Below are 24,440 nucleotides of genomic sequence, written 5' to 3'. Positions count from 1 at the left end.
AGGTGGCCCATTATTGTTGTCTCTGGTTAGAAACACGGCAGAAAGAGATGCCAGATTTGACCTATGCTCCCTCTCCTTCAAACTGTAGAAAGGAAAATTTAAAAATACCTAAAATTGTCACCTGACTTTATTCTTTTAAGAAGTGAAAATGACGTGCTCAGATTTCATATTCGAGTCCCCACAATTAGGAAGCATTTAGCATTGGACTTTGATGTCAACTCTTGGGAATCTAAGCCTAGTTTGGATCTCAAGGCAAGTCATTTCCAGTTGATTTAATTAAGAATATGACTTTGTGAAATATAAAATAACAGCGAGTTTTCCTTTTGAAAAGAATTTGAGAACTGCAGAGGAGGAAACCACTTGCATCTTTGAGCAGCCTCCATGGCTTTGTGAGGGACCTGCTCTTGGATGGAACTCTGCTACTTTATGGAGCGCTAAAGCCAGAATCACCAATAAGTAAAAGTCCAAGATTAGAACCATGACAGGGCAGAACCAGATGTGAGAAATGATTGGTTTGTTTGGCACGCTTCAGTACTGAGAGGTTGTGTGTGTGTGTGTGTGTGTCAGAGAGAGAGATAGGCTTCTCATCTTCAAGTAAAAAGAAGAGGGTTTCAACTAGAAGTTTTAGCCAAAGTTTTATTACGGGAAAGAGATGAGCCCGTTGGTTGGCCTGTGGCATAGCCCACTGGGCAATTTGGCATCGTGGAGGCTGCCTTCTTAGAATGAGTGCCAAGCTTGCTTGTTGTAGTTTTTGCGTAGAGTGAATGGTGAAGTGGAATCGCTGTAGACCAGCGCTTCTCACACCGATGTGCTGAGGAATCATCTGAGGCTCTAAGTGCGGGGCCGATTTCGGGGGGCAGGGGGCGGGAGGTAGGATGAGGGCTGGGTCTGCATCTCCAGCTGTCTCCCTGCAATGTCCATGGAGCTAGACTTCTGAGCACAAACTACTGCTAAGCCAGCAAGCCAGTTCCTAAATTCCTGTTTGCCAATACCAAATAGAGAGTTGCCCAACTGAGTTAAATGTTTTGGTCTGTGTTTTATTTTAGTTCTTAGTTTGATTTTAGCTTTTCCTTTGTTCTTAGTATACACTTTTTCAGGCACTAACATGTTATCGCTATGATATAAAAGCTCAATGTCAAGTAGAGTTTCTTTTGCATATTTACTTTCTCGTTTAACAGAAATATAACAAGCACCCCGTAAGTGCCATTTGCACAACAGCAAATAATGGGGACCCCCATATCCCTCTGTGTAGCCTAAGGTCTTTTGGGGGAGAGACAAGTTCACAGGCAAAACCAGGGGAAATGCAAGGTGTGCTGCGGTCTCATGAGTTACAGGAGGGTCTCGCTCAGCCTTGTGGGGGATGCTGAATGAGGAAACTTAGCCTGAATTAGAGCCCCCAGCTGGAAACCTGGCAGCTGGAATCCCAGCGCTCTCCTCTCACCCGGGGTTGTTCCCACCCAGAAATATCAGGGTTCCTCTTTCAAGCACTTAAAAGGGCTTCCCATTTTCTAGAATGGGATGGATTAACCTGATAAAGGCCTCACCAAGGTCAAATAAATGAGCAGACACTGTATATGCTAAGCCGTCAGAAATCTAATTGGCCTGTTTATGCTTCAGCTAGATGGATGGGATGCAAATGTCTTAATGTGGCTGCTGATACATGCCCCAGCCGAAAGTTCCAGCAGTTTACATTAGACCAAGACATTGACTGCTTGGTTTTTACTAATGCAGTTCAGAAGTTTCTAGTGTTTACAATAGCTGTGAGGTATTTGTATTTTTATAGGGATTCTCTCCCCTTTCATCTGATGTCAAAACATATATAGACATGGCAGCACTGGTTGCCTGTTCCATTTTATGAACCAGAGGACCATTAACAGATAGATATCTTGCCCTCCCTCTTCCCAGAACATCCTGAGCCTCTCCCCTACCCCAGCCCACTTCCATCAGAGTTGCCCTAGAAATCATTAGTTCCAGAAACGCATCCCTGCGTGGAGTCCGTGCCCTCCAGCCATGCAGAGTATCCTCCAGAGGCTGTCCCTGGCTGACAGGTTTACCTTGGTATTCATGAAGGATTCCAGACCTTAGCCCTCAATGGTGGGAAAGCAGAACTACTTCTGCACTCTCCTCCTCTGCCATGGTGCTGCGGCCTTTATGTTTGAATTGGCTGACGCAAAACAAGAGTATTCAGAGATGCTAAATTGTTCAACAAAAGATTGGCCCGCAGAGCAGCCCCGCCATTGTGGAGTGCCCTCACCCAGCACAATGCCCCAGCTCCCACAGAATGGGCAGCATTTTCTTTGCAGAAAGCTGGTTCCTGTGTTCTAAAAAGGTTGCAATTGGAGCTATTTGGTAAAACTGGAACTCACAGAATTCTAGGCAGAAAGTTGTGATTAATGAAAGGCCAGGGAAAGCCTTACCTGATATGCTAGAGACTTAATTAGAGATTCTGCCGTAAGATGCAGAAGCATTTCACAGTGGATTAGCAGCCTGCAGAAGTGGGCTGCTTTTCCTCCTGGGCTAAATTGTTTAAATTCTACACCCTTCACTTCATTTGTTTGCTTCTGCTGGGTTTTCACGAGCGGGGCCCCTCGGCATTGTGTTTGTGCTTTCAGTCTGCCCAGCCATTCAGGTCGCATTCCATATTTTTGTGTTTGTGTAACACATTCATAAATAACATTACATGCCATCAGAGTTCAGCAAATTAACAAACTAATTTTTTTTTCTTCCCTTCATGAACTAACACTTTGGGTTGTGGAATGTAGTCCTCAAAGTCATAAGGTAAAGAAACAAAAAGCAAAAACTCACCTTGTGTTGAATGTGAACTGCGGTTGGATAACAGCCTTTTCAGTGGGGTGGGTTTTGTTCATTTCTGGCATTGCCATGCTGCTGTGTCGGGCACACGGAGGGTGGCGCGATCCACCCTGTCACAGCGCGTGTTCCCATTTCCTCTTGATCTCCCAGGTATTTCTTTGCTGTGCTGGCGATCCTCACCATCCTCGGCGTTCTCAATGGGCTGGTTTTGCTTCCCGTGCTTTTGTCTTTCTTTGGACCATATCCTGAGGTCAGTAGTGACACGGGGATGTCCCATGTGTAGGCCGGCTGAATGCTGTGTTTCCTGTGCCGCTCTTCATTTCGATACTTAGGTGCCTCCCCACTGGCTGGTGGTTCTTCAGTAAACGTCTCAGAGTCATGTCTGTTTTCCTCTTCGGTGTACCGGCTTTGAGGGCTAGAGGGCGGGTTTGGTTTGGTTCCTCTAAATCAACTGATTGGCAGCCTGGGTCTTACAGATCTTTGTACAGTAAATGAAGACTTTCCCCTGAGATGCATAATTGGACTTCACAAGAGTAAAAAGTACACACCTGCCTTTCCAGTGTGGAGCAGAGGACAGTTCTTCTGCTCCAGCTGCGGGACCTGAATGTCCTCCAGGTGGTAGAGAAGGGGAGGTTAATATGGCACAGTGCGCAGGGCCCCAGGGCAGGGGACAGAGGCCCCTGAAAAATACCATGCTTTGAGCTTTGAGTGTGGCCAGCAGGTAAATGGACAAGAACACTTTTAACATGGAATCCCCTTAAATAGGTGTCTCCAGCCAACGGCTTGAACCGCCTGCCCACACCCTCCCCTGAGCCACCCCCCAGCGTGGTCCGGTTCGCCATGCCGCCCGGCCACATGCACAGCGGGTCTGATTCCTCCGACTCAGAGTATAGTTCCCAGACGACAGTGTCAGGCCTCAGCGAGGAGCTTCGGCACTATGAGGCCCAGCAGGCCGCGGGAGGCCCTGCCCACCAAGTGATCGTGGAAGCCACAGAAAACCCCGTCTTCGCCCACTCCACTGTAAGTGACCCTGCAGAACAGGGTGAGGGGTCTTCCCACCGTGGTAGTGGGCCCGGTGGTCCAGCGGGGCTCCTGTCTGCTCTGAGCAGCACATCACACAGGCAGATGGGATGCAGAGATAAAGTACAGGCTAGGTCAAATCATAGGAAATAACCAGTATTTAACTCTTTCTCAACTATAAAAATGCCGTCTTCCTGTGGTTTGATCTCATAAAGGATAGAAAGGGCAGGGGCCGCTAATGTCACTGCACAAAGCAGTAGCATCTATCTTGTTCAGGGTGAGGACAGTTTGGGCTTCAAAGGCCAGAGATAAAGCATTCCTGCCTTTTTTTTCCCCCCCTCTTAAGGTGCATGTCATTTGAGAGTGATATTTTCTAAAACTAGTAGTATTTTTATTGCCAACAGAGGTAAGGTTTTTTCCTTCTCTCATTTCTGTTAGGTTTCATTGCCCTTGATACAACATTCATTATTATTGTCTAAATACTTTACCATAGCTTTTGTGGCTCCAAGCTCATGTTCCAGGTGGCAGGAAAGAGCAGAGAGGCCGAGAACCACCCCTGAGTTCTTAGCCTTCAGTGATTCAGGAGGTCACCAGGAACCTGGGATCCCCTCCTTGGAGGCTCCAAGGACCTGGGTCCTTTCCTCCACCCTGTGCTCCCTGGGATGGTCTCAGCCCTGAAAACTCAAGGAAGGTTCTGGGCTGATGTTGCTCCACTGAGGGCCCCCTGCTGTCCCTCCAGGAAATGGGTATTCCAGTCCCAGGCCAGAGCAGCCCTTCTGTGAAAGAGAGAAAGGCCAACCAAATAACCTGAATTGTCCTCCTCCTACCCCCCGCGACGACGCCCGCTGAGCTGCAGTGTGAATCTGGTTTTGTTCAGCGGGAGCCTAAAAATAGGTACAAGCTGAACGACTTTGAAGTTGGTCACGGTCCTTTTGATTGATGTGGCCACTGTGTTGCTCTGTGCTTTGTATAGAGACGCAGAGACCAGATTCTTAACAATCAGATGGAACAGGCTGCCCGCCACAGCCCTCCGCGGTGACGAAAATGCCCTCTCTGCTTTCCAGGATGGGAGCCACCGGCCACACGTGGCTGTGGAGCACTTGAAATGTGGCCGGGGCTACCGAGGAGCTGGATTTTGGATTTTAGTTCATTAAAACTTAAGCAGCCACATGTCTGGAGCGGCTACTGTGTTTGACAGAGTAGGCAGAGACAGTCCTGCCAGCGTCCTGCACTCAGGCCAGCCAGGGCCGCAAACTTAGCAACTTTGGGAGAGGAGCAGCTCAGAGCCTGCAGAACCTAACAGGGTCGGGGGTAGGTTGTGGGGGGCAGCAGCTGGGACGCTCTGACCACAGCCCACATTTAGGGGCAGCAGCAGTACGTGTCCAGCCAGCTGTGTCAGAGAAAGCCTGGAAACGGGATTTTCAAACAACATGCTCCTCCACCAGGTCGTAGAGGTTATTAGAAGGACGGGCTTTTCTTTTGTGGGTGGAAGGCCCCCATTGGCTCCCCAGGGTTGACTGAGTCTTTGGTGAAACCCAAGGAGGGAAGTGTGGGAGCTGCAGGGACCATGCCCAGCCTGGGGTAGCACCCTCCCCGCCCTTCTAACCCACCGTCGCCCTCCGCAGGTGGTCCATCCCGAATCCAGGCATCACCCACCCTCGAACCCGCGACAGCAGCCCCGCAGGGACCCCCCCAGAGAAGGCTTGTGGCCACCCCCCTACAGACCGCGCAGAGACGCTTTTGAAATTTCTACTGAAGGGCATTCTGGCCCTAGCAATAGGGACCGCTGGGGCCCCCGTGGGGCCCGTTCTCACAACCCTCGGAACCCAGCGTCCACTGCCATGGGCAGCTCCATGCCCGGCTACTGCCAGCCCATCACCACTGTGACAGCTTCTGCCTCCGTGACTGTCGCCGTGCACCCGCCGCCTGTCCCTGGGCCTGGGCGGAACCCCCGAGGGGGGCTCTGCCCGGGCTACCCTGAGACTGACCACGGCCTGTTCGAGGACCCCCACGTGCCTTTCCACGTCCGGCGTGAGAGGAGGGATTCAAAGGTGGAAGTCATTGAGCTGCAGGACGTGGAATGCGAGGAGAGGCCCCGGGGAAGCAACTCCAACTGAGGTGTGTGCCACTGACAAGGGCAGCCAAGGGACCTAGAGCCAGGCAGAGAGGAGGACAAGGTTCTCCTGGGGTTCTCGGTATCCCCGAGGGGCTGTGGCGCTCGGGCACATCCCACGCTGGACCCCAGTGACCTTTTATCCCCAGAGTAAGTCTGATGTGTCCAAGCTTTGTCATCCTTGGGGAACCAGTCCAGCTCCACACTGCTCTCTTCCCCCACTGCTAACCTGTGGAGGGTCGGTGCAGCACCACAAGGACACGAGCAGCACCACCTTTTACCAATATTTGCCAGTCTTTATGGAGGTGCATGCCACAGCAAATTGGTCACATGGGAGCGCATCCGTGTAACCAGCCCCCAGATGAAGGGAGAGGTCACAAGCAGCCCCCAGGGACACCTCAGGCCCACACCCCACTCTCGTGATTTCTAATACCAAGGTCACTGCTGCCTGCTTTTGTACTTAATAAATATGGACTTGCACACCTCTTACTCTGCTCAACTTCCTTTTTTGCTTCCTTTTAAAGGGTGATTAAAATCTGAAGCAAAGAGGCCAAAGATTGGAAACCCCCCACCCCCACCTCTTTCCAGAACTGCTTGAAGAGAACTGCTTGGAGTTATGGAAAAGATGCCCTGCGCCAGGACAGCAGTTCATTGTTACTGTAACCGATTGTATTATTTTGTTAAATATTTCTATAAATATTTAAGAGGTGTACACATGTGTAATATAGGAAGGAAGGATGTAAAGTAGTATGATCTGGGGCTTCTCCACTCCTGCCCCAGCGTGTGGAGGCCACAGTGGGGCCTCTCCGTATTCGTGCATTGGGCCCCATGCCACAACCAAGCTTCATTAGTCTTAAATTTCAGCATATGTTGCTGCTGCTTAAATATTGTATAATTTACTTGTATAATTCTATGCAAATATTGCTTATGTAATACGATTATTTTGTAAAGGTTTCTGTTTAAAATATTTTAAATTTGCATATCACAACCCTGTGGTAGTATGAAATGTTACTGTTAACTTTCAAACACGCTATGCGTGATAATTTTGTTTAATGAGCAGATATGAAGAAAGCACGTTAATCCTGGTGGCTTCTCTAGGTGTCGTTGTGTGCGGTCCTCTTGTTTGGCTGTGCGTGTGAACATGTGTGTGAGTTCACCATGTACTGTACTGTGATTTTTTTTGTCTTGTTTTGTTTCTCTACACTGTCTGTAACCTGTAGTAGGCTCTGACCTAGTCAGGCTGGAAGCGTCAGGATATCTTTTCTTTCTTTGTGCTGGTGAGGGCTGGCCCTAAACATCCACCTAATCCTTTCAAATCAGCCCGGCAAAAGCTAGACTCTCCTCGTGTCTACGGCGTCTCTTACGATCATTGGCTGCCATCCAGGACCCCAATTTGTGCTTCAGGGGAATAATCTCCTTCTCCCGGATCATTGTGATGGATGCTGGAACCTCAGGGTATGGAGCTCACATCAGTTCATCATCGTGGGTGTTAGAAAATTGGGTGACATGGTGCCCCTCTTGTGACCAACACACACACGACCCCTCCCCCAACACCCCCAAATTCAAGAGTGGATGTGGCCCTGTCCCAGGTAGAAAAACCTATTTGGTTAATTCTTGGCCCACAATCTCCCAGAAATGATGTTTTGAGTCCCTATAGTTTAAACTCCCTCTCTTAAATGGAGCAGCTGGTTGAGGCTTTCTAGATCTGTTTGCATCTTCTTTAAAACTAAGTGGTGAGCATGCATTGTGGTGGTGTAGAGGCAGGCATTATGTAGGATAAGAGCTCCGGAGGGATTCTTCATGCACCAGTGTTTAGGGTACGTGCTTCCTAAGTAAATCCAAACATTGTCTCCATCCTCCCCGTCATTAGTGCTCTTTCAATGTGATGTGGGAAAGCAGGAGGATGGACACACCCCACTGAAGGATGTAGGCAGGGGCAGGTCTCTCAACCAGGCCTATTTTTAAAAGTTGCTTCTGTACTGGTTCTCTTTTGCTCTCAGGTGTGGGCTCCCTCACCTTGTAACCAGAGACCAGCACATGTCAGGAAAGCACCCAGTGTTGGCTCCCCATCCAAATCCACACCAGCGCCTTGTTGCAGACAAGAAGTCAGAGGAAAGGGCGGGGTCCCTGCAGGGCTGAAGCCTAAGCTACTGTGAGGCGCTCATGAGTGGCAGCTCCTGTTACTTCCTTTTAAATTACGTGGGAAATCTTAACAGAAAGGTAATGGGCCCCCAGAAATACCCACAGCATAGTGACCTCAGACCCTGATACTCACCACAAAACTTTTAAGATGCTGATTGGGAGCCACTTGTGGCTGCTGGGTGTGTGTGTGTGTGTGTGTGTGTGTGTGTGACTCTGCTGGGGACCCTGGCCACCCCCCTGCTGCTGTCTTGGTGCCTGTCACCCACATGGTCTGCCATCCTAACACCCAGCTCTGCTCAGAAAACATCCTGCGTGGAGGAGGGATGATGCAAAATTCTGAAGTCGACTTCCCTCTGGTTCCTGGCATGCCCTCGCTCCCTTCCTGAGCCCAGCTCGTGGTGCGCCGGAGGCTGTGCGGCCCCTGATTTCTGCATGGTGTAGAACTTTCTCCGATAGTCACATTGGCAAAGGGAGAACTGGGAGGGGGCTGGCAGGGAATTAGAATTTCTCTCTCTCTTTTAATAGTTTTATTTTGTCTGTCCTGTTTGTTCATTTGGATGTTTTAATTTTAAAAAAAAAAAAACTTTGCTGATATTTATAATTTTGTATCATAAGAATGTTTTCCTCTACAGTATTTGTCATGCCAGTTTATAACAAAAAAAAATGCAGGGATTTTATTTCTATTGGAAACATTACAGCTATGTTTTACTTTTGGACAGAATTTTTATTTGTATAGAGTGCTTACTAATGTTAAATAGTTCAGAGTATATAACATTTACATTAAGGACTCATGGTAGGTTTTAGGGTAAGGAGTTTAAAGGAAATAAATATTCAAACTGGGTCTCATTGCCAATTTTGGTGGAAATGAGTTTGTGTCATTTCAATTACAAAGATAAAAGTATGCCATATAATTTATTTATATGAAGATTTATTTTTGTAGTGTACATAGTAGTCATCAAGTCTTTTGACAGAAGTATATTTTTAAAGAATTTATATGTGATGAATCCATAATGTCTGGAACTTTGCTGAGACATGAGTGGGCACAGTTTTCATTGTAAATTACAGCAAGGAAAGAAAATGTTTAACAGTGTTAAGAGAGTCAGAGCAGAGTGGATATTCATGCGATTATGAAGTGTTTATTAGTTACCATTGGTGATCTAGCATGCTTCTCATTTCAAACCTTGGAAGGTGAAAATGTACAAACTCTCTAAATAATTAATGTTCAAACACTGATAGAAATTCTAACATGAATAAAAAATAATATAACTTGTTGGTTATATCTTTGTTTGTAGAATGCTTTTTTTCTTTAAAATACTTGGGAGAGGCGGTTAGTGTTGGAGCCATCAGAAACTGTTGTTTCATCTTGCTGACCTTGTGACACTCTTCTTTTTTGCTCTATCTGATGGAGACAGTTTTAGGTTTTCCTCCTTTTTGTTTTGTATAAATAGTGGGTATAAGCATAGCTCTGTTACATAGATGTATTACAAAGTGGGGGCTGAGCTTTTAGTGTGATCATCACCCAAATAGTGTACATTGTACCCATGCATTAATTTCTTATCACCCGACCCTATTTTTGTTTTCTCATACCAAGAAACTTCCAAGTTAACCATCAAAATTAGTCCTTCTGTCATCTCTCTTAGCATACTTATTTCCCTTATGTGAGGCCTAATAATGAGGGAACATAAAGCCAAATTCAAAGGTGATTATCATCAGCGAAAGTGTCATACTTCTAAACAGTGTCAAAGATAATATGGAATTGATTGAACCTGATACAGAACAGTTTTTGAGTGTTTCCTAGTAAGCAATGATTTCATCATAGGCATGGAGAAAAATATGGCCAGGAATATCACGTCCATGTTACAGCTGTGTAAGCAAGGAGTAGTGGGGCTGAACTCAAGGCCCACACTGCCGTGCACATGGGCAAGTTGCAGAGGAGTCAGTGAGCCACAGCCGGCTGGCCATGTCCTGTTGCACAGGTTCATGAGGAGACAGTCGTGCCTGTTGCCGCACATGTTGATGGCTGCTTTTCTGCTGCAACGGCAGAGTTCAGTAGCTGCAACACAGACTATGGTCTGCAGAGACTATGATATTTACTATCTGGCCGTAAGACACCTGCCAGTCCATCTCTAGACAAGGTAACATAGGCCAGTGCTAGTCAAGTGTGGTCCATGAATCAGCCTGCCTTGGAAGCTTGCTAGAAAAACCAAATCCAACACCACCTAAATCAGAATCTCCGAGTGAGGTCTGGGAATCTGTGCTTTAACGATCTGTCCTGGTGGTTGTGATGCACCAGCGGAGGCGATCCCGAAATTCCAGCTGAGTGTGGCCAGATTCTATCATTTGGCTTCGGCTCCTGGGCCAGTGCGGGCCCGATCTGGAAACAGCACAGAGATACTGACTCCACTGCGTGGTCCTTTCACAAAACACATGGTCCTCTGTGGGTGAGCCCAGGCCAGGAGCTTGACTCTTATATCTGGGAGTCCAGAGTGAGGAACTCCCTTCTTAGTGCTCGCCCCACAGTGAGGGAGGATCTGGAAGGAGAGTGCAGGCCCCTTTCCTAGAGGGGAGGGGGAGCCACGCCGGGACCTTCCACGGAGAGGGCTCCCTGTCACCCACTTGACTGGCTTGGGCAAGTGTCTTAAAACCCCAGAGCCTGTGTGTCCTCATCTGTAAATTAAAGACATAAATACCCCTTGAAAACTTCTGAAGGGTGGCAGCAGTGATGCTGGTGACGAGGTCTGGACCTCAGGGGCTGGCCAGAGTCATCTGAGTGAGAACCGGACAGCCCCGTCCTGAGGACCCCACTCCAAACCCCAGTTCAATCACCAACTCTGCCTCAGGGTTCCCATCTTGAAGATGACAAGGGCTCCCCATAGAAACGATGGGCGCTGCTATGGGAATAGTTCATGTTTACTGAGCCCCGCTTGGGAGACATTTGAGGTAGCACAGTAAATTCTAACCAAGGAATAAGATGTTCAGGTAATAGAGTGTCGTCCTTAATACTACACATAACAGCTAATTTGGCTCATTTAAGCCACAGAGAATATGTTCTCCCTGAATCTGAGTATGGGAAATAGTAATTGCATTAATTGGAATTCAGATTGGGACATGCTTTCCCCAAGACATGTTTAATACCACCAAAATGACCATTTGCTACCATCCAATTTTATATTCCTTGTAAATGACACATAGCTAACTAGCTAACTTAGTTTTTAACGATGTTGGCCTAGGGAGAAGTTTTTAATCAGATTTGTGTCCCCAGATCCACCATATTTATTCAGGACTTATGTCAACACAGAGCTCCATTTTTTTTTTTTGCACAACAGATGTATTTAACAGCATTGTGAAAGCTGCGTCCTGCTACGTTTCAGCAGCAGCATGTTGATGTAAAGGCAGGTGTTTCATTTTTGGTAACTGGTAACCGACCTCCCAAAAGGAGAAGTGGAGATGGTCTATTAGTCATCTGAGAAGAGTATTTGCCAAGTTTTAATTACTTTTAATGAAGGCTGCGCATAATGAGAACATGCCTTGAACATGAATCTGTTTCATCCTTTGCACTGTCATGACAGAGGGCATGTCGGGTACCATTTTCTGCAAGGGTTCCCTGCCAGGAAATTCCAACGACTGCCACCATAAGGATCTGAAAGGGATATTCTGGCCTGTTAGGAACATGGTGGGCCTCAGGAAGGGTGAACTGTAGAGATGACCCAAATCAAACTTGGTGCACATGGGAAGCACATACAGAAAGCGTGCACTTTCTACACCGTGAGGTGGCATGTGTATAATGGATTCCTGCCTGCTCTCGGGGAGGTCCCTTTTCAGGGGGGCAAAAGGAACAGGGCCCTTCAGGTGAGAGCTGTAGAGAGAACCAATTTTGTCAAGACAGTGTTTGCCCTGAGAATGAGTCGTCCCCCTGCAAGCAGTGCCACCCTGCAGAGACAGCCACAGCCACATCCACAGTGCTAGCACCATCATGCAAGCACGTCTCACAGGTGACCGTGGAACATCATGGGTTTGCAGTACATGGGTCTGCTTACACATGCATTTTCTTCCCCCTCTGCCAACCCTGAGACAGCAAGACCAACTCCTCTGCCTTCCCTCCTCCCCCTCTCTGTGTTTTTCTTCCCTGTCTCACTTTCCTCCTCCTCCTCTTCTCCCTCCTCCCCCTTCTCCCTCCTCCCCCTCCCCCTCCTGCACCTACTCAACGTGGAGACAACGAGGATGAAGACCTTTATGATGCTCCACTTCCACCTAATGAATAGTAAATATGTTTTATCGCTTCCTTATGAGTTTCTTCGTAACATTTTCTTTTATCTAGTTTACTCTACTTTAAGAATAAGTATGTAATACATGTAATATATAAAGCGTGTGTTAGTCACCGTGTTATGGGTAAAGCTTCAGGTCAGCAGTAGGCTACCGTCTTTGAGTAGCGTTGGTCTTTGAGTCAGAAGTTATATATGAATTTTCAACTGCTAGGGGATCAGCACCTCTAATTCCCATGTTATTCAAGGGTCCACAGTGCATCCCACTTTCTTGGAGAGTGTTGTCTTAATTTTTCTGCTTCCCATCCACAGGGCTTGAGGCTGAAGATATAGGAATGTGATGTAAGCTACCAACAAGGCAAATAATAAAGAAGAAAGCAAGCACACGAAATACCTAAGTCAACACACCATCTCTCAGGACAAACACTCTCTTGACAAAATTGTTTCTCTCTCCAACCTCTCGCCAGAAGGGCCCTGTTCCTTTTGCCCCCGCAAAAGGGAATTCCCACAGAGTAGGCAGGAACCAGTGATAATAACACCACCTCGAGATACAGAAAGGACAACAGCTTGTATTGTTATGGAGAGGGGGATGGTAGATAATAACCTGTTATACTTTTATAAGGAAAAAATCCTGTAGTGGGAGAGGGATTGATGAGCAAGTTCTAACTGGTGAGTTATTATGTAATAATGAGGAGTGCAGCATGAAGCCCAAGTCAAGATGCCAAAGAACCCTCTTGGTAATTACAGACCTCCATCAGCAGCAGTGGTCGGTGGACTTGTGTTGAGAGCCTATTTTGCAGCAAGAGGAGAGGAGAAGCAAGACAAGGCAGGAATGGAGACCACCAGCAGGCTCTCTGCTGTGGTTTAAGAGTGAGAGCAGAACTATCCGTCAGTGAGGACTGGGTCAGACATCCAGAAAGTGAGGCCAATACTGGGGAAAAGACCAACCTACCACCAAAATCAGGAAAAGGCCATTGAAATTAGGGAAGAGGTATGAAAAACGATAAAATGGAAGGGTGCCAAGAAACAAAGACCTTCTCCTTCAAAAAAAATCCATGGACTGCAAGAGCAGTGGCCAGCCCCAATCCTTGTACTGTGACCGTGCCGTGTCAACAGGCGTACTCGGCCCTTTTGTCAATAGATGCTTTTGCTTTTCCCACACAGCTTCCACTTACATGGCGGTATGGCAGGTTACCATGAATCATGGAAGCTCGTCAGGAATCATGGAAGCTCGTCATGAATAAGCTGTAAGAGACCTTTGCCATCTTATATCCAGGAAGCCTGGAGAAGTGATATGACATGTCCAGTGTTAGCCAACAGTCGTTGGGTCAGCTTGAGAACCTGGATCTCTGGAGTCCAGTCCTATGTTTTTCTCTCTTAGTGTCCTCGTTTTTTTCCCCTGTTTGTTTCATGTTGCTAATTCCAATATTATGGTGACTGCTGTCTACACAACGACTCTAGCAAGAATTTCCGAGCCTCTCGGCCATCCGTGTGTGTGTGCAGCATCATGCAGATGGTATATGTTTGCTCTAAAGGCAAACAGCTGCAGTGGAGGAAGCAATTAGCAAATTTCTGAATTATCCTTCTGATTCCACTTAAATTCCAAAAGCTAATTGGCCAAAATGTTCCTCCTTAATTAGAAGCAATTAATATGTGAAACCAGGTTTGCATTTCACAAGAGAGTGTGCATTTCACAATTGAAATTGCATAGTTCATTTACTAATGGTCTCTAATGGCCTGTAATCATAAGGCACACACAATTAAGGTGGGATTTTCAAAGTGTAAGTACGGAAGGAAGCCTGAATATATAAATTATTCTTCTGCTGCTGAGAATCCACTTTGGGCTGTAAAGTATCCACTTTGGGCTGTAAAACATATTTCATGCATGCATACGGTTGCCCAAACACATCCACATGCATAGGCAGTCCTGACCTGTCACCTTTGACCCCTTCTGAATTCCCTCCTCTCTACTCTCACTCCCTCTCCCTGGGAAGGCTTGTCCTCTCTCCCTGACTGCATAAAGACACTCCCCCTCAGCAGCAATGCCAATAGAAATCTGTCCATGATAAAAATACTGATGGTTGGACCCCATCTTGGGTAGCAGTAATACCAATAACCAAAGCCACCGTTTCCTCTTCAATATGTGCCATGCTATAGCTTCTCTCACTAGATGAACCCAATAAATAAGATGTTGGCAGAGACTAGAAATGAGCAGGAAAGAGCGCGAAGATGCAGGAGGAAATACAAAAGATGAGAAGGACATGGGGCAGGGCAGTGAGGATGAGAAATAAGGAATTATGGAGGTGAACTCAGAAGGACAGAGGAAAGGGCCGCACTTGAGTTAGAAGCCAGCAGAATTGAGGCAAGGGCAGGCATTTCTCACTACACCACCCAAGTGATTTTAATGAGAAAGGCGGTGTTCTAAAGTGAAAGTAGAAAGATGGATCATTAAAAAGCAGCGTCTTTGTTTTATGTACTGATGTTTTCCACTATTTCCTTTTCATTGTCCAAAATCAGAGCATGATAGATGTGTTTAGAGTAGGGTCCACAAACTATAGCCCGCAGGCCAAATCTGGACCCAACTTGTTTTGGTAAATAAAGTTTGCGCAACACAGCTCTGCCTATTTATTTATGTCTCGTCTAGGCCTGCTTTTGAGCTATAATGGCAGAGTTAAGTGATTGCAACAGAAACCGCATGGCCTATAAAGCCTAAAACATTTGCTATCAAGTCCTTTGAAGAAAGAGTTTGCCATCCCTGATCTGGAGCGTAGTATCTCCACACCAAACCAAGTAGGCACTTTTAGCCACTGTACAGACAGGCGGTGCTATTTCTTGATATTCCTCAAACACATCAGGCACTGTTAGGCCTCAGGGCATGCACTTATTCTTTCCTGCACCTGTAATATCAGTCTCCCAGACAGACACGTGGTTCATTCCCTTATGAAATTCAGGTCTTTGTAGAAATATCATCTTTTCATTGGGACCCTACCTGAACACCCAGTTTAAAGTTGCAAAACCAGGCAGGGCGCGCCTGTAATCCCAGCACTTTGGGAAGCCGAGGCGGGTGGATCACGAGGTCAGGAGATCGAGACCATCCTGGCTAACACGGTGAAACCCCATCTCTACTAAAAACACAGAAAATTAGCCAGGTGTTGTGGCAGGCGCCTGTAGTCCCAGCTACTCAGGAGGTTGAGGCAGGAGAATGGCGTGAACCCGGGAGGCAGAGCTTGCATTGAGCCGAGATCGCGCCACTGCACTCCAGCCTGGGCGACACAGCGAGACTCCGTCTCAAAAAAAAAAAAAAAAGTTGCAAATCCAGTCCCCACCCCCACTCAACACATCCCCTCTTCCTTTACTACTTAATTTTCTCCACAGCATTTACCGTTATCTAATATCCTTTATATTTTGCCAGTGTATTTGTTTCTCTTTCTTATGCTGCTAGAATAATGTCAGCTCTTGGAAGATAGGGATTTTTTACTATTGTATCCACTACTTATTCCCAAAGTCTAGAACAGAGCCTGGAACATAGTACTCTCAGTTTAGTACAGTATTTGTTATTTTTAAAAATGAGCCCTACAATGCATCTGCAGTGTTATTCCTATTTCACAGATGAGAAAGCTAAATTATATGAGGTTAAATGACTTCCCAGAGATCGCAGTACTAGTAAGGGGGAAAGGCAGCCATGGATTCCTGAGTTTGCAGGCTAAAGGATCGCAATGGGAACGGTTTCCAGAGCTACTGGTTGCTTCCACTGCTTGCTCATGCTGAAGCTAGCTCAGAGCATAGCACCCTGCCTAGCCCCAGGCACCATGCTAAGTTCTGTGCAGGCTAAAAAGATGAATATGACTGTTCCTGACAAAAAGAACCTTAAACTTCTTTAAGTTTCAGTGTCGAACTCCTGGGCTCAAGTGATCCTCCTGCCTCGGCCTTCCAAAGTGTTGGGATTACAGGAGTGAGCCACCATGCCCAGCCTACGATGCATTATTTTTAAGAAGGGGTATATTAGGTACAATGAGGCTCAAAGGGATGGATAGATCAGAAAAGATGTCCTGGAAGATGTGGCATTTGAATTTGGCCTTGAAAGCTAGGATTTCAGCAGATAGAAATTGTGGGAAGGGCATTATCAAAAGGAAGGAAGAGCTTGAGCTGAGTCCCAGAGGATAAGAAAGTAGAGGTGGCATGGCGCGGTGGCTTGCTCCTGTAATCCCAGCACTTTGGGACCGAGGCAGGTGGATCACCTAAGGTCAGGAGTTTGAGGCCAGCCTGATCAACATGGTGAAACCCCGTCTCTACTAAAATACAAAAATTAGCCAGGTGTGGTGGCACGCACCTGTAATCCCTGCTACTTGGGAGGCTGAGACAGGAGAATCGCTTGAACCTCAGAGATGAAGGTTGCAGTGAGCCGAGATCGTACCACTGCACTCCAGCTTGAGTGACAGAGAGAGACTTTGTCTAAAATAAAATAAAATAAAATAAAATAAAGTAGAGGTGTGTCTGAAAAACAAACAGCCTGTTTTGCAGGAGCAGATGCCACCCATGAGCTGTGGTTCTGAGTGTGGTTCTAGGACTGACAGTTTCAGTGCCAAGTGAGAAATTGCTAGACATGCAAACACATAGGCCCCGTCCCAGCCCCATTAAGTCGGAATTTCTGGTTGGAGGCCCAGAAATCTGGATTTCAATTAGCCTTCCAGGAGATTCTTAATCTTCTGAAAGTTAAGAAGTGCCCATGTAAGGTGCACTGGAAGAAGGTGACATTGAATGCTAAACTGAAGACAATGGCTGTTATCTGTTTTCAAAGCAGTGACACCCTCTCGAAGACTATTGAACAGATACGTGATTGTACCTGTGATTTAGAGCTCCACTAGATGGATGAGAAGTGCAGAAAGAGAATGTTGAAGTGGGAAGATCATAGAAACTTTTTATATTGGTTGCAAAATGGAAACAAAGAAGCAACGTGTTGTTCTTCATAAACATGTTTCCCAACATCCATTCACTATTCAGGTCCCCATAACCTAATTTCCTTCTAGAAGAACCATCCCATTTCCCACTCTCAGTCTATTTGGTTCAGACAGTGCTACCTTCATCGCAGGGTCCAGGGTTGTTCATGTGACTCAGTCCAATAAGAGTATCACATTCTCTTGGCCAACGTTATTGGTTTGAGGATAAGAGCATGGACCAATCAGAATGTGTTACATGTTGTGAAGCTTTGTCTGAAACATAGAATGTGCTTTTCCATGGGTCTTTAATCTAAAAATCTGTAGCCTTCTTAAGGGAATTGAGGGTGGGGGCCTTTTCTGAGAAACGAAAGAATACAGCAGAAAACAGATTAAATGAAGAAAGAGGGAGAAGTCAACTCTGATTACATCATTTGAACCCCGGGTCAAGCTGTACCCAAAGCTAAATCTATTTCTGCTAAACTTTCCTTTCTAACAGGCCTTTGTGCTCAGGGCAATTGGAATGAGATTTTTTGTCTTGATTGACCCAAACTCAGTCATGGCTCTGGACTTCAGATAAGGGAGTCATAGACTCATAAGATGTTTGCAGGCTTTGGACTATGATTCAGAGAAGAGAGGGAAAGTCAAGGGCAATTGACAGTGTTGCAGGATGGATTTCATGAGAAGCAGACTGTGAGAGGGAGCGTTGTGTGCGCGAAGAGCACTCGGGGGTGGTCCCAGGTCAGCGCCTGTGGGGGAGTGAAGAAGCAGCACTGCGCAGTGGAGGAAGTCAAATTGCCATGCGGCTGAGCCTATGCGGAGCTGAGATGCCCTTTGGAATTGGCTCAGGTTAGGGCAAGGAGGCCAGAGCCTCATGCCCTCACATTGACCCGTCATTGGATGCAGGTAGCCACCAGGAGACATGATCTTGGGCCACACGTTTCTCTTCCATACAGTGCAACTCTCAAAGAAGGATTCAACTGAGCCATCGGCCAGCGCACTCCCGCAGCTGGGGCACAGAGTGCTGAGTCAGGGTGTGGGTGGAGGCGCAGGGCGCTCAAGACCCCCAGGTTCCCAGCGGGGTGAGCAGCTGTGAGGACACTGAGCCCTGCAACTGGAATGAGGAAGTGGGAGGAGCAGATGGCATCAGAGAGAGGACAGATTTCGTTTTGAGCTGGTGGCATTTAAACGCTGGAGAAGGTGTCGACCTGGGATCCATGGGAATAGAAACCACGGTTGATGAACCCTGGCCCAAAGAGAGCAGAGACAGAGACAGTGGGGAGCTCAGAGCTCAGGGAGTGGAGGGAAGAAAATCTGGAGCCCATAAGCCGGGCGCGGTGGCTCACGCCTGTAATCCCAGCAATTTGGGAGGCCGAGGCTGGCGGATCACGAGGTCAGGAGATCCAGACCATCCTGGCTAACACGGTGAAACCCCGTCTCTACTAAAAATACAAAAAGAAATTAGCCGGGCGTGGTGGCAGGCGCCTGTAGTCCCAGCTACCGGGGAGGCTGAGGCAGGAGAATGGCGTGAACCTGGGAGGTGGAGCTTGCAGTGAGCAGTGCTCGAGCCACTGCACTCCAGCCTGGACGACAGAGCGAAAGAAAGAAAAGAGAAAGGAAGGAAGGAAGGAAGGAAGGAAGGAGGGAGGGAGGGAGGGAGGGAGGGGAAGGGGAAGGGAAGGAGGGAGGGAAGGAGGGAGGGTGGGAGGGAGGGGAGAAAATTTGGAGCCCATGAAGGGGAGGGAAGGAGTAGCTAAAGAGGCAGCAGAAACCAGGCCGTGTTGCCAGATGATAACAATATAAATAGCAAATGCTTATAGACTCTTGACTGTGTGCCAAACAGTATTTACTGTAGAACGTTGTTCTACATTCTTAGCTTGTATTATTTCTTCATAGGAAACAAAGGAGGTGACGGCCAGTGAGTGAGGTGAGGTAATCTGCTGATGAGCAGCTAAATCAGGGAAGTTAAATTAGCAGTTAAATTAGGGAAGCATCTGGACTCTGCGTGTAAGGTAGATATTTTAAAAGTCATCAAAAAGGAGTTTGTGTGTTTGCTGAAGAATTGTGTCGCCACTCTCTTCATTACTGTTCTTTTAACAGCTTTATTGGGATATCATTCACATACCATACAATTCACCCATGTAAAGTATATTATATTTCAATAGTTTTTATATTCACAGAGTTGTGGAACCATCACCATAGGCAATCTTAGGACAATTTTGTCACCTTCAAAACAACTCCATACCCTTTAGCACTCACTCCCCCACTGTCTGCCACAACCGGTGCCTGTCCACCTGTGCAACCCTAGGCAATCATGAATCTACTTTCTGCCCTGCTCTGGATGTTTCCTATGAATGCAGTCTTATAGTATGCAATCTCTTGTGTCTGGTTTCTTTCACTTAGCATAATGTTTTTTCCAGTTTCATCCATGTGATAGCATAAATCAACACTTCATTCCTTTTTATGTCCAAATAATATTCCATTGTATGGCTTATCCACATTTTGTTTGTCTTTTATCAGTTGATGAACGTGTGGATGATGTCTGCCTTTTGACTATTATGAATAATGCTGCTGTGAACATTTGTGCACAGGTTTTTTCAAACACTTGTTTTCCATTTTCTAAGGTGTACACCTAGGAGTGGAGTTGCTGCGTCTCTGTTTGGCTTTTTGAGGAGCCACCAAACTCTTTTCTGCAGTGGCTGCACCATTTTATCTTACCACCAGCAGTGTAAGAGTGTTCTGATTTCCCCAAGTCCTCACCAATATGTGTGATTATCTGAATGTTTATTCTAGCCATCCTAATAGGGATGAGGTAGCATCCCAATGTGATTTTTTTGGGTTCCATGTAGATTAGACTGAACTTCTTGCCCATGCTGACATTAAACTCACATGCAAAGAGACAGACACACACACATCTCACATGGGGAAATGAGCTCAGGGGGGCAAACCAGGGTAGTCCCTTGGGAACACCCAGCTCTGAAAGAGGAGAGAGGCACACAGGAAGAATAGGAGTGCTTGGCGTCTGAAAGCACAGGGCGAGAATAAAGCCAAGCACTGACCATCCTAAGGAATGACCCAACCCTTGACCTTCCACTTCAGCCGTGCGAAGATATTCTCCATTTGGTTCTTGAAGTGGCCATGGATTTAGTCCACCCCACGTTCCACCCCCGCCCATCGCCACCTATTCTGGGGGCTGGGGTGAGGAAGGAAGGAGCAGGATGGGTCCTTTGAGCTCAATTAACACACACATTTTGCTTCCAAAGCTTATTGTGCACCTTATGCCAAGATTTGAGTAGGACTCAACTTAACCAGTATGTGCCAAAGTCTTCTTGGAACTTGGAGAAAACAGATGATGCATAATGCTGTGTCGCAGATTATTAAATAATACTAACAGGCAGATCAGGGGCAGGCTTCAGGAAGGGGTAAGCAGAGCCTAGAAATTCAGAGGCAGGAAGGATCACTGTGGGCTGGCAGGGCCATTTTGATATTTCTGTGGCAGGAGGGACTGGTTTCAGAGATGACCTTTCTGGCAGGGCTGTAGTCACCTGCCACCCTAAGAATGAAAGTTTAGGAGAGGACGAGAGCAGAGATAGTGTCCAAAATAGATTTGACGTCTTTGCCAAGGACTGTGCTTTACATTTATTCTCTATGTAACCTTTAGAGCAGGCCTGTGTGCCAGACATGAAGTGCCAATTTGCAGTCGAAGAAGCTGAGGCTCAGAGAGGGTAACAGATAGGGTTCAACCAGAGAAGCAGAGCCAATAGAAGAGATGAGAAATAGATAGACAGACAGACATATAGATGATAGATAGATAGATAATAGATAGATAGATAGTTAGATAACAGATGATAGAAGATTGATAGATGATAGATAATAGATGATTGATAGATGATAGATGATAGATGATAGATGATTGATAGACAATAGATAGATGATTGATAGATGATACATAATAGATCATTGATAGATGATAGACTGATAGATGATAGATGTTTAATAGACAATAGATAGATGAAAGATAGATGATAGAGGGATAGATAGATAGATAGATAGATAGATAGATAGATAGATAGATAGATAGATTCATTACGAAAAACATTGGCTTATGCAAGTCTGGGGTTGTCCTCAGGACAGACAGTCAGGAAGGGGAAATCATGAGCAGGCTGGAGCCCCATAGGCATGAGCTGAAGCCTCTTATTCATATATAATCTCTGAACATAGGAAAGCCTATACCTTCTTTTAAAGGTCTTCAAACTGATTAGGTCAGGCTCACCTATAATAACCTCATTTTTGATCAGCTTGAAGGGCATTGATCTGGGACTTTAATCACATCTGTAAAATACCTTCACAGCAGTACCCACATTAGTGCTTGAGGGAATACCTGGGAGGAGGTGCATGCATGCTACAAAATGGCCACTGCTTCCCTTCTATCCTCCAATTCTCCAAAAAGAAAATCTCTTGCAGCACATACTCAAAAAAGAATGCTGGGGTCTGTAGCTGAGCCTAGCCCAGGCAACACATCAGAAGCTGTCACCATCACAGACCACAGAGAGGTTAAGGAACTCTGTTGGTCAGGATTCCATTGCAGGGAACAGATTTCACTCTCCCTAGTTTAAGCAAAAATATTTATTACAAGGTAATGAATGGTTTACAGAATTATTGAGAAGGCTGGAGGGAAAACTGTGGGATAAGCTTTCAGAAGCAATGCCAATACCACAGAGGCAGATCACCAAGAGGGTTTCTGCCTCTTTTAAGATCAAGAAGCCACCAGTCAAACTGGAAAGTCCTTGACAATTCCTGAACCAAGCCACCAAAACCATGCTTCCCAGGAGAAATACCAGTAACAACACAAAAATGGCCTCGTACTCATTTCTGCGTTCTGCTTTCTCTGACCACACCAAATGTGTAGGACCTAAACACTAGGTCCTAACCCCTAGCTGCAAGGGAGTCTGGGAAATGTTTTCAGTTTCTCATCTGAGATACAAGATGAATGGACATAGAGTACCAATCCACTGCAGTAATATAGTCAAGATCCTTCTGCCATGAAGGAGCAAAGTCAGGATTCAAACCCAGGTCGTGCTCTTGACCCCCAGAGTGCACTTCATCCCATGATCTGGAATGGCCTTTCTTCCCTTGCCACGTTGGGGGCTTATCTCAGTCTGTTTGCACTGCTATAACAAAATACCACAAACTGGGTAGCTTCTAAACAAAGACATTCATTTCTCACGGTTCTGGAGGCTCAGAAGTCCAAGATCAAGGTGCCAGCAGGTTCAGTGTCTGGTGAGGGCCTGCTTCCTGACTCATAGATGGCCCCCTCTCAATGTACCTTTGTAAGGTGGATGGGGCAAGGCAGCTCTTCAGGGCCTCTTTTATGAGGGCACTAATCTCATTCATGAGGCCCTCCCAAAGGTCTTGCCTCCCAATACCATCACACTGGTGATTAGGCTTAACATGTGATCTGGGGGGACACAACTCACATCATAGCAGGCCTCTTTCTTGCAAGTATTTCTGGTCTCTTCTAAGTATACATTTACTGGCTATATCCACAGTTCCCATTCTTGTCATCAGCTGCAGAATATTCTGAAACAGTCCATACGGGAGGAAATGAAAATGATCAGTTTTTGTCTCCAGCTCATCTACATCGCCTCAGGATTGGGAAGGCTGCAGTGTGTACAATCCACTTTTCTTCCTGAGCCAGCCATGTTAAAATGCTTCTGTTTATGGATGTCTACAAAGCAGTGACTGGGCAATTCAGTCCAGTGGTCTCAGGGACCCCTGGAAACGTAGGAGGCACTTGGAAAAAAACAAAACAAAATCTATGGCCATGATAATAGAAAGTACCTGTAGTGAAAACCCTGCCTTCCTCGGGTCTTTTCTTTGTGTCCTAGTCTATCAGCCCTACACCCCAAAATTCCTAAATAAGCCCCAGTGAACAAACCTGGGCAGCTTCTGGGCAGGCGCATGAGTGCTGCAGCACGGCGTTCTCGAAGGAGCTGCGAAAGCCATGGAGGGCCAGTTCCTGAATGAAGAAAGACCTGCACGAGTCAGTGATGCTCCTTCACACCGGGAGGAACCTGGAAATAAACAGTTTAAAGGCTCTCAAGGGAACCAAATTCACATTCTGGGCAAATGTCCCTGTATTAGTCAGTTCTCGCACTACTATAAAGAACTATGTGAGACCGGGTAATTTATGAAGAAAGAAGTTTACTTGACTTACTGTTCCACAGACTGAACAGGAGGCATGGCTGGGGAGGCCTCAGGAAACTTACGATCATGGTGGAAGGGGAGGCACGTCTTCACATGGCTAGAGAAGGAGAAAGAAAGCAAAGGGGAAGTGCCACACACTTTTAACAACTAGATCTCATGAGAACCCACTACCATGAAAACGGCAAGGGAGAAATCTGTCCCCATGATCCAATCACCTCCCACCAGTCCCTTCCTCCAACATAGGGGATTACAGTTCAACATGAGATTTGGGCAGGGACACAGATCCAAACCATATCCGTCCCTAATAGCAAAGTTTCAGGTACATGGTGCAGAACTCCAAAATTTATAAATCCAAACAAATGGATTTTTCCGACACAATTGTACAACTTCTTTGCAGGGAAGCATTTGCACAGTAAACCTTTGTTTAAGGGAAATAACCTTTCCTCAGGTGGTTCATTATGTAAACACTGCACATTTGTATTCAACTGTATATACCTAAGGGTGGCCTAGCAAAATCTGTGTACATATTTATTTGTGACAATTTATCTGGAAGATTAGAAAAATCCTTGGGGGTCTGCAAAGACCATATATTTACTGACACTGAAAAATGTTCATGACCTACTATCAATGACAAAGTTGATTACCCAAAAATGTAGGCATATTATAATCCTGTTTCTGAAAAAAAAGTGTGTCTTTATATAAGAGTAGAGGCAGGCCCGGTATGGAGGCTCATGCCCGTAATTCCAGCATTTTGGGAGGCCTAGACAGGTGGATCACTTGAGGTCAGGACTTTGAGACCAGCCTGGACAACATGGTGAAACCCCATCTCTACTAAAAATACAAAAATTAGCTGGGTGTGGTGGCATGCACCTGCAGTCCCAGCTACTTGGGAGGCTGAGGCGGGAGAATTGCCTGAACCTGGGAGGTGGAGCTTGCAGTAAGCTGAGATGG

General features: G+C 46.4%; 1 protein-coding gene across 1 annotated transcript in view; it reads left to right on the top strand.

Annotated features, from left to right (window-relative positions):
- PTCH1 (patched 1) overlaps nt 1-5,948 on the top strand; it is a 61,243-nt gene extending 55,295 nt beyond the window's left edge. Inside the window, exons 21-23 of the mRNA XM_054501447.2 lie at nt 2,962-3,061; nt 3,577-3,831; nt 5,457-5,948. Of these exons, the coding sequence (XP_054357422.1) occupies nt 2,962-3,061; nt 3,577-3,831; nt 5,457-5,948 (847 nt within the window). The remainder of the gene's footprint in view (nt 1-2,961; nt 3,062-3,576; nt 3,832-5,456) is intronic.
- Nucleotides 5,949-24,440: the final 18,492 nt, after the last annotated feature.

The sequence above is a fragment of the Pongo pygmaeus genome, chromosome 13, assembly GCF_028885625.2.
Source record: "Pongo pygmaeus isolate AG05252 chromosome 13, NHGRI_mPonPyg2-v2.0_pri, whole genome shotgun sequence".
Classification (NCBI taxonomy): domain Eukaryota; kingdom Metazoa; phylum Chordata; class Mammalia; order Primates; family Hominidae; genus Pongo; species Pongo pygmaeus.
This window is presented reverse-complemented; position numbering and strand designations above follow the sequence as displayed.